The 10,194-nt window shown below is 48.6% G+C and overlaps 1 protein-coding gene across 8 annotated transcripts in view; it reads left to right on the top strand.

The window, feature by feature from the left end:
• Plb1 (phospholipase B1) overlaps positions 1-10,194 on the top strand; it is a 142,834-nt gene that overhangs the window by 111,292 nt on the left and 21,348 nt on the right. For all 8 annotated transcript variants that reach the window (XM_031356220.1, XM_031356217.1, XM_031356219.1 and 5 more), the window contains 2 exons: positions 5,762-5,827; positions 9,925-9,985. In XM_031356220.1, the coding sequence (XP_031212080.1) occupies positions 5,762-5,827; positions 9,925-9,985 (127 nt within the window). The remainder of the gene's footprint in view (positions 1-5,761; positions 5,828-9,924; positions 9,986-10,194) is intronic.

Raw genomic sequence — 10,194 nt, 5'->3', positions numbered from 1 at the left:
CTCCTCCTTCTTCTCTTCCTCCTCCTCTTCTTCCTTCAATGGTGCTTGCTCAGCCCCTAGGCTGAAAGATGGACTTGGAAGAGGCAGAGAGGGAAATGCTTCCTTGAGATGGATGACAAGGGTGGTCCGCACAGAGAAAGGAGCTTGGGTAGCAGAAACCAGGAGTGCAAGAAAGGGAAGAGCAGATGGGAATGTGGGTGGGCAGGCCAAGAGAGAGACTAGAGCCTAGAACCCGGACTGAATGTTTTCCCCATGAAGAGGACCTGCAATGGAAACCACAAAGGGAGAGCGACCAAGCTGCTTCAGGGAGGGTAGCCTGAATTGGCATAAGAGATAGCTCCGGCCTCCTTTTAAGGAGGAATATGTTAAATGTGACTTCAGGCCTGGAGTGGGGGCAGGTTCATGTTCCCATTGCCTTCAGCTCTGGTTTTGTCTTAGGGCTTTTTAACCAAATAAGGCCAAGGCTAGAGAGCCCTTAGTGGCCATAAAAGCAGAGTGCCTGACCTAATCTGGGAGGCTGGCTTTCCAGCCTGGGTCAGGCAGCTACCAGCCTCTCTCCCCGCTGCACACCCCCCCCTTAGCAAGCAGAGCCTCAGCCTAGGCTTGCAGCTTCCTTGAGATATCTGCTGGGGATCCCAAGAAAAGGGGAACCCCTCTCCTGCTTCATGCTCCCTCCCTGTCAGCTCTTTTTGGGATAAGAGCTATGGTAGCAGAGGTTCCAGTGGCTGGATCTGGTACTCCAAAGCAAAGAGAGTCAAGTCATGTGATTATCAGTGTGCATGGGTGCCTTGAGTGCCAACAGTTGGCCAGATGGCTGGGTAAAGAGGCTTGGGTGAGCCCCTCTATGCCATGTGTAGACATATATTCACTGCAGCTTGCCAAGGCTACCCAGTGGCGTGATGGGAGGAGCCTGGAGACCCTGGGCAGTGAGGAACATTTGAGGACTTAAAACAACCATAATAATTTCATTTCCCATATCTGTGCACCCTTGTTTGTATGGGTATGCGTGCATGCACACACGGAAGCCAGAGGTTGATGTTGGATGGTTTCAATTGGTCCTTACTTTAGTTTTTTGTTGTTGTTGTTGTTGTTTTCACTATATTGCTCAAGCACAGGACTTGGGGTGTGCCTGGACCTTCAGCATGAGTTAAAGAGGCTGAGGGGATGCGGCAGGGATAACCTGGGTGAGGAAACTGAGAGGAGGGGAGGTACTGGTAGCGGCTGTCTAGAGGTGATCACTGTGATACCAGAGGACATTCTCAGGAATGCCATCTCAGGAGAGCAAGGCAAGAGAGGCAATGGGCACGACAGTGGTTTTCCCATGCCCCTAGCACCTGCATGGAAACCACAGGCTTGGAAAACAACCACAGAGGGGAGAGAAGGGAAAATGGCTGCCCAGGAGTCTTCTTCCCCACCCTAGCTTATCAGACCCCATCCCTATCACATACCCCCTTCTACCACTTGAAAATGGAGCTAACAGAGGGAGCAAAATAAATTAACATTCTGATGTATGTGTGGAAGGATATACACATGGGGGAAGGAAAGAGGGGTTGATGCCATCTAAAACTACCCCCCATTTCACACTCAGCCTGCTCTTCTCCCTTCTCCCCAAAGCCATCATCCAAACAGGTAGAAAAATAAAGGCTAATTCACTCAACATTCTTCAGTTTTTACAAAACTAACAGGGTGGAGTAAGAAGGGGGCAGGCAGGCAGCTGCAGAGGTGGGCAGCAGGGGGGCGGGCAGCTGCAGAGGTTGGATAGCAGGGAGGCAGGCTACGCTTCTGTCTCCCCCAGAGACTGGTTCCCGGCCACATTGTTCGGTTCACCCTTCATCTCAGTATCAGTGGATGGTCTCCCTCCTCAGCCAGCCTCTCAGACATGTTGGCACAGAGCTTCTTTTCTGGAGCAAGCTGCCTGCAGGTCTGCTGCTGACACACAGCCAGCTGAGTTTTGAGAAGGCCAAGGAATCTTGGGAGATGGGCTCCAAGGAGAAGCTGGAGCAAAGCAGCACAGTGAAAGAGAGGGCACCCTGTACTTCAAGGAAGGCAAGCACAAGGAAGCTTTACTACAGTACGAGAAGACTGTGTCTTGGCTAGAACACGTGTCTAGCTTTTCTGGTGAGGAAATGCAAAAGGTCCATGCACTCCGTCTGGCCTCACACCTTCATCTGGCCTTGTGTTACCTGAAGCTGCAGGCCTTCGCCGGCGAGAGACACACCTGGCCGTGAATGACTTTGACCTGGCATAAGCTGATTTCCAAACGGTCCTGCCACTCTATCCCAGCAACAAAGCCGCTAAGACCTAGCTGACTGTGTGCCAGCAGTGGACCCACAGGCAGCTTACTTTAGTTTTTAAGACAGGCTGTCCTAATGACCCTGGAGCTCGCCAATTTGCCTAGACTGGCGGACTAATGAGTCCCACGAATCCTCCTGTTTCCACCTCCTTAGCTCACACTCTCCACATCTGACTTCTTGTATGGGTTCTGAGGATCCAAATTCAGGTCCTCGTACTTGTGTGGCAAACACTTTACCCATTGAGCCATCTCCCAGCCTATAATTGAGTACTTCAGTACTTTAATAACCAGTATAGCCACCCTGAGTATTAACCATGAGAGTCCCCTCCAGTGTGTCAACTCTCAGCCATCACCAGCTCTCCCTCTCTACAAGTAATAGTGTTTGCCAGACTGAGAACCCAGCCCCAGGTCAGGGAGAGTCCCTTCATTGTGACCACCCAAGGCAAATTAGGCCCCTCTCTGTCCCAGTTCAGGCAAGAAGCCCCACAAAGGGCTGATGCTCTAACTTAAAATTACCTCCTTCATTCTGGACAGATCCTGACCTAACTATTGACGAGGTGAGGAGAGAGATCCAGCCTCTTAGAGTCTGTAAAAAGCCCAGCCCAGAAGAAGCTGTTGCTAAGCAACCTTGGAGCCCATGCCAAAAGGGTCCATCTGTTGGCCAGACCAGCCTCATTGCACAGTGTCTCAGGTGCCATCTGCCATGTGCCTCAGCGTTGTACAAAAGTCCACTGTATCTCAGCATGAGCTGGCGGGGGCCAGGCGGTGCATATTTTCATCCAGGCTGTGTCTAAACATAGAAGCAACAAGCAGGATAGGGTGGGGGTGGGGCAGGCAGCAAGCTGGAAGTGAGTACTTCCAGTACTCCTCCCCTCCCTGATCCCCAGCCTCACTGTTGCCAGGTTCTGCCTTGCCAGGTAGTGGGACTTCACAGTACGCCATGGTTTTAGGTTGGCTTCACAGGTTGGGTGAATTCCTCATAGCTGAGCCTTGACTGGCTCTGTGAACTGTTCTGCCTCCCTACCGTAACTGTCTTTCTGACCCCTTGCTTCCCTAATTCCAGAGCTGAGCCAGCTGGAAAATGAGCTCTGTCCTCTTTCAGCTTTTCTTCTTCTTGACATTGGTCACAGTTAACTTCTTCCTTGGAATCTATTCCTTCCTGAGTTTGAGAAGCCTTGAGCACCTTCATTTTTTTTCTTCCTAATTCCCACTCTTCCCACCTTCCAATGTCATCCCCTGTGTCTAATCCTGAAAGCAAGGCTCCTCTCAGACTCGCCTGTCTCAGTCTTATTGTCTTCTCTCCACAAGTGTGCATCCTCTCAGTGAGGTTGATATTTTCTAGAGTCACCCCACCCCCAGCACCTCCCATCCCACCTTGAACCTCATAGCACCTGCTTCCTTGTCTCTCACTTCACTGTTTGTTTTTGTTTTGTTTTGTTTTGTTTTGTCTTGTTTTTCCTTTCTCAGACACCAACCCTAAATTTCCAAACCCTTAAAACACATTTCCCCTAGGAAACTACATATAGTATGAGTTACTGCTCCTACCAAAGGGGGAGTTTGTGGCGGCTTGGGGGGGATTAAATGCCTAGGAGAAAAGACCCCTTCCTCCTCTCAGAACCTCCCATCTAGCCATGCAGCAGCCTGGCTCACCAGCCACTGACTCAACTGCTGGCTCTCACCCTGGACTCTGCCTCCTCCGTGGCAGCCCACAGAAACCAGGCAGCGTCCTTCTACCTGCTCAGGCTTGGAGCCAGGAATCTCTCACGAAGTCAGCTCCACCCCAGGCCTTTTATATCAGTCTGACTCACGTGCATCGTGCCACCAAGAGTCAACAAAGTCAGAATGCCAAGGTTTCTTTGTCCTCTGACCCCTTCAGTACCCTCTCCTCTTCCCTCAACTAATGGATCTTATGGTCAGATAAATACTTGTTTGACTCCGAGCTCTTCCACAAAGGTGAAAATTGTCTGCAGCTTCTGCTCTCTCTTCTGCTGGCCACGCTAGTACCAGCTTCATCCAGGGCTTCTTTGTGGAGGGAGAATCATAATTAGCACCCACGCCCAGTCTTGTCCCAAGGGATGTATGTCCCCAAGTCTTGCATCAGCCCCTCAACAAATTACGCACTCCTAAGTCTTCAGCTCTTCATTGCTTAGAAGTATCTCATGTCCTTCTCCCTTGTGCCTAGGGAACAATTCTGCCGCTCTCCCCTCAGCACTGCTCTGGGCACAGGAACTGGACAGGGGTATAGGTTCATTTTTTGTACAAGGCACCCAGGCTGCCCTCCTGTGGGGATGCTGATGACATTGATCAGAGACAGCCTAAATAACTATGCTGTGTGCCACTACAAGCTTCTCTGTCTTGCACTGGTAACACCACTTGAGTGTGTTTCAGATGGGAATGCTGCCACTCAGAAGAAAAGAGGAGACAGGTCCCACCATTTTAACCCTCTTTTCTTCTTCTCCTTCTTCTCTTCTCTTCCTCCTCCTCTTGTCCCTCCTCTTCTTTCTCCTTCTCCTTCTTCCTCCCCTTCTCTTTTTCCTCCTCTTCTTTTCCTCCTACCCCTCCCTGAGCTAAAATAAAACCTCTTTCAGCTGAGTTTACAGAGGAGACTTAGTTTACAACACCTGGAATTTATTTCTAAAGTCATCTTTCTCTACAATCTGGCTGTTCTCTCTCATGTATTGCCACCGCCACCCCCCATACACACACACCTCCTCCTGTTTGGTTTCCATTTTTTCCAGCCCTGGTCTTTCTACCCCACAAGCAAGTCCCCTGAGCTCCCCCTACCCTGGATCTACCTCAGTATTTGCTAGTCCAGATATTAAGCTGACATGGCTTCAACTCCATGTTGGATCTCCTCCTCATTTGGTTCTTCCCCTGGTTCTCCTGTGCAGCTTCCTCCTCCCATCTTTGATTAACCCATCACCTGCCACTGGGTGAACTGGGAATGTTGACAAGCTTGTGTCAGCACTGATTGTACAGCAGATAGGTGCGGAGGCCTGGAGAGCTGGTTTGTCAGGGAGAAAAAGAAATGACTGAAGACAGGAGGCCAACTTAAAGGGGGTAACACACAGCACAAAGAAGACAGAAATTACAGATAAGAAAAAGCATTGATAGCCCTTCTTCAGGAAGAAAGGTGCCAGATTGTGACTCTTTTGCCAGAAAAAAAAAAAAGTGAAGAAAACACGTAAGCCAGAGGACCATAGAAGGTGTGTGATCGCTACAGTCTACAAGAGCTCATGGAGCCCAGACTGCAGGATGTGTAGAACTCTCTCTAAGCCTTCTATCTGTGCCTCCCTGGTTAACAAGCCTTTACAAAAACCCTTCCGGGAAGGACTGAAATTCTGTCTATGCAGCTCTTTCTACTTCATTGTAGAACCCTGTTAAATAAACCTAGAAGGCAGTGTGGTGAGCTCATCTGCAACCTTCATGCTGCTAGATAACCTCACTGTAATTTCTCTTTCCTCCTAGGATAAGCCCTACCTGAGAACGTTCCAAAACAGTAACTACAAGTATCCTACCAAGCCAGCCATTGAGGTAACCTCTGACTCATGTCTGTGTCTCTTAGACACAAGTCAGTCCCACCTGCCCGGGACTTGGGGCGTGGTGCAGATTTCACTGTTAGTTTAAACACAAGTATACCCATCTTACATACTGGGAATTGGAATGTACAAAAAAAAAAAAACACAGTCCGGAACTAAGGCCTCAGGATAGTCCTGACTTGTTCTCAAGTTGCCTACCTGACGTCAGCGGCCAAGCAGAGGAAGCACTGGGATCGGTGTGCACTGACCTTTGCCGTCCTCAGAGACGTTGTTTTTAATTAAACAGCTTAGCCTTACAAGATCAAGATAGCAGGGATAAGGGGAGGTAGGTATTAGTGTTGAGGGTGGGGCAGGGGGCATGAAGTGCCATCAACTTCCTGAAGGTGGAACCCTAAACTCAGTGGGAAGGAATCTCTGTGCCAGGGGTGGGGCCTGACAGGAAGCTGACGCATATCCATACCAACTCCCCAGTCTTACTGGATACAAATCAATCAATCCCACTCTGAGCTTTCAGAGCCCTATGGCTTTAAGGATTGACACACCAAAGCTGGCTTGCCAGATCCTGGACCACACCACACCTTGAAGGACCCAGGCCTGGTCCACCGGGACAGAGACCGAAACATTTCACATCCATGCTGAGAGCTGGTGGTGGAGATTCAGAGAAACATTTGGTGTGGTCCTGACCTGGGTAGTTAGGGCCCCATAGAGTTCACAACTGTTTAGTAAGCATCTAATATGTGCCATATACTATTTCAGGGAGTCAGAGTAGACCAAACAGATGGGTCTTAGCTTTAACAGAGTCCCATCTGCTGAGTTGAGACATCTAGGACATAGCTAAAACAATCCTTTAGGATAGGGACAGCCGTTACTCAGAGAATGAAGACGACAGACAGAAAATGATGAACCAAGGGAAGGGTGGCTGATTCTGATGCATCATTGTTACTGAGCCTGTCCGAGATGGGGAGATTTGAACTGACACATGTAGGTCAAAAAGATGGCAGCTGTGTGGAGGACCAGAGAGAGCACCGAGGCTGGTGGTAGAGCGGGCAGGAGGTCACAGAGACGTTGGCTGTAATAGAGGAAGAGGAGGGATGTGAGAGTGGCTGGAGTCAGGGCTTATGAATGTGGCTGGTGAAGAGCATGGGGGGCGGGGGGGTCAAAGCGGTGCTCAGGGCCAGCCCACACACAGCTGAGAGCCTGGGAATGGACATTAGGATCTAGGCAGAGAGTGAAGGGAAGCCATGGGAGGCCCTATGCTGCAGCATGGAGGCTATTTCAGACATCAGCCACTGGGAGAAACTTGCTTTTTGAAGTAGGGTTACACGTGGTCCTGGCAAACCTAAAACTTGTTATGTAGCCAAGGATGACCTTGAACCACTGGTTCTCTTGCCTCCACCACCCAAGTGCTGGATTGCAGATGTGTACCGCACCTAGCTTTTTAAGTCTTTGTTTGGTTTTTGAAATATGATCTCTGGGCTCTAATTCACAATGATCCTTCTGCCTCAGCCTCCTCAATGCAGGGATTAGAGGCAGGAACTGCCAGACCTAGAAGAAAGACCTTTCATAAGCCAACTAAAGCTTGGAGAATAGCCTCTGTGGAGGTGCCAAGGGGCTGTCAAATGTGACATCCTGACTGTTGCAGCAGTGTGGCTGGGAGCTGTCACCTCCAAGCTCTCTGGGTTCTGACGCATGTTAACCCAAAAGACTCAGTTCTGCTTGAACCAGTGACCAAATTCCTGTGTGACTGAAAGAGTCTTGTCAACCTGGCCTTCATTTGTTTATTTTCCACCTCTTTGTCGGACACTGAGAGGGGCAGCAACCATGCTGAGTGGGGGATGGGCAGTAGCGAGCAGGGTGAGTTAGTACCTGTTTTCCTGGATCTTCAGTCTCAGGGATCTTTCCTTCCCCTGTTGGCCAACTTTAAAAAGGGTATGTGCTTGCTTTAATAGGTTGTTGCTTAAAATAGGCAACATCAACACTACCTTTGTTACAAAGTGTTATGCTGCACCTATGTGGTGTACATAACAGCAAGATGGCAGTACCCTGGGAAGTCTCTGTTGAGGTCACAGCACAGCGTCCTCTCCTTTGTGACAGGTCCAATCTGTATGTGTTAACCCCGATAGAGCATGCTTGACTATTAGAGAGTTCTATGACACTGGTGGCTCTAGAACTTTCTTTAGCAGACTCACATTTCCCAAGTGCAACTTTCCCATATGCCTGTTTTTTTTAACTCCCATGAAACGTCTAAACAGCTTGGTAACATCACTGTGATCTGCTGAGTAGGTTCGTGGAATAAACTAATCTATTAGACAAAGCAAATGTTTAAGAGACGGATTGAAGCCCCCCCCACACACACACACACAGAGAAGCCATCCTTATGTTAAAGATTCTTCAAGGTTGAATGATCAGAATGTCATGAATGTAGAGTTAGAATGTTGCAGATCCAGGACCAAATTATCTCGTGCTATCTTTAGTCCTCTTGGTAGCTATTCATTTTCCAACTCTGTGCTCAACCCAAATCCTTGTGATTATTAGGATAGACTTAAAAAAAAAAACCCCACATTAACTAAGCAGACAGACAAACCACCAGTTTCCATCAACCCAAAAGCTAAAAATGTCATCGGATAGCATCTGAGAGGACATTCTCCTTCTTTACCATAACCCGACATCTAATGCTTCCATCAACGCATTTCTTTTGTTCTGTGACTATAAAAACTTCACAGAACCACTTCTTCATTGAACGCGTTATTTGGGGCAACCTAAATCTACTCCCCCCAGACCATGGTCACTCTTTTTTCTTTTCTCTTTCTTTTTTTTGGGGGGGGTGGGCTGAAATATGAACTCCTAATCCCTTTGAGGTGAGAGTTGTGTTTTGATTGACAGTTTTCACTCCCTCCCCTTCAAAGGGAAAGCTGTGTTGTAATTGACAGTCCCTCCTCTGTGGCTCAGGAGGGTTGTTGTAAGAAGGCCTGACTTCAGATGACCTTTTGGAGGCCGTCACCCACACGCTGAGAAAATCAGTCAAACCATTGTAGGGAGGCGCTGCTGCACCCCTAATGTGAGCAGTTTGGGGAAAGTCAGTTCTCCATGAGCTCCCTTGGATTGCCGTTTCTGTGCCTCTACCCCCACCATACCCGAATTTCCCTGGCACCTGGAGAATCCACTCTGAATTAGAGACAAGGGCAGTTGACGAAAGTGTCCAGAGTGGCAGGCGTTCATTTCTGTCCACAGGAGGAGTTGATGGCTCAGGGTTACACAAGCACAAGGGAAGCAGCCTGTGGCAAAGCTGTGCACAGCCAGGAGCTTAGCAATTACACAACTTCGGCATTTTTCTAAAAATATTTTAACGGATGGTTGTTTAGACTCTAGTATCATAATTAATGTCAATCATCTTAACATTAATAACACCCACCAAAGTGCTCATGTTAGACATAGAAAATAGCTCATATTAGACATGTAGAACCTCTAATGTTAGATGTGTAAAATATGTGTCCTTTGCAGGACTACTTTTTGTAAGAATTCACTGTTTTCTCTCCTACTTTGTGGCTGATGGCTCCATTCAAATGTAGATAGGTCAGGAAACGAAAGGCTGTGCTTGTGTATGTGTGTGTGTGGTGTATTTTGTGTGTGTGTGTGTATGTGTGTGTGTGTTTGTGTGTAAGTTTTGTGTGTGTGTGGTATGTGTTTTGTGTGTGTGTGTGTGGTGTATGTTTTATGTGTGTGTTTTGTGTGTATGTGTATGTTTTGTGTGTGTGTTGTGTGGTGTATGTTTTGCGTGTATGTTTTGTGTGTGTGTGGTATATGTTTTGTGTATATGTGTGTTTTGTGTGTGTGGTGTGTGTGTTTTGTGTGTATGTGTGTGTTTTGTGTGTGTGTGGAGTGGTGTGGTATATGTGTGTGTGTGTGTGTATGCAAGCAGAAGCCCACCTCTCCTCTCCGATTTCCGTTTCCACACCTACCAATAACCACTCCTACCCATCTGAGAGCTGCTCCAGTGGTGTATTTCTAGGTCTTTGGCTGACTTCTTAGGTGCACTTTGCCTGCATGTGAGTGATGGTCCTTATCTTTCTTCCCCCCCGCCCCCCGACCTAGAACTGGGGCAGTGACTTCCTGTGCACAGAGCAGAGACCTTCCAGCAAGGTACCCACCTCAGGTAAGCGGAACCACCACACCTCCTACGCTGAGTCCCGTGTTGGGTGCCAGACCTATAGGTGCACTTGGAGCATTGAGTGGACCTTGCTGGTTCCAGTGCATGGCAGAGCTAGATGCTCGGAGGTCCCAACAAGCTGCTCTGCAGTTACTGCTGAACTCCCTCATGGAGGGCTCAGGCCTCTCCCGTCAGGAAAACTTTATTTAGTCTCT

Source organism: Mastomys coucha, unplaced genomic scaffold (genome assembly GCF_008632895.1).
Source record: "Mastomys coucha isolate ucsf_1 unplaced genomic scaffold, UCSF_Mcou_1 pScaffold6, whole genome shotgun sequence".
Taxonomy (NCBI): Eukaryota; Metazoa; Chordata; class Mammalia; order Rodentia; family Muridae; genus Mastomys; species Mastomys coucha.
The sequence above is the reverse complement of the archived record's forward strand: the minus strand, read 5'-3'. Positions and strand labels throughout refer to the sequence as shown.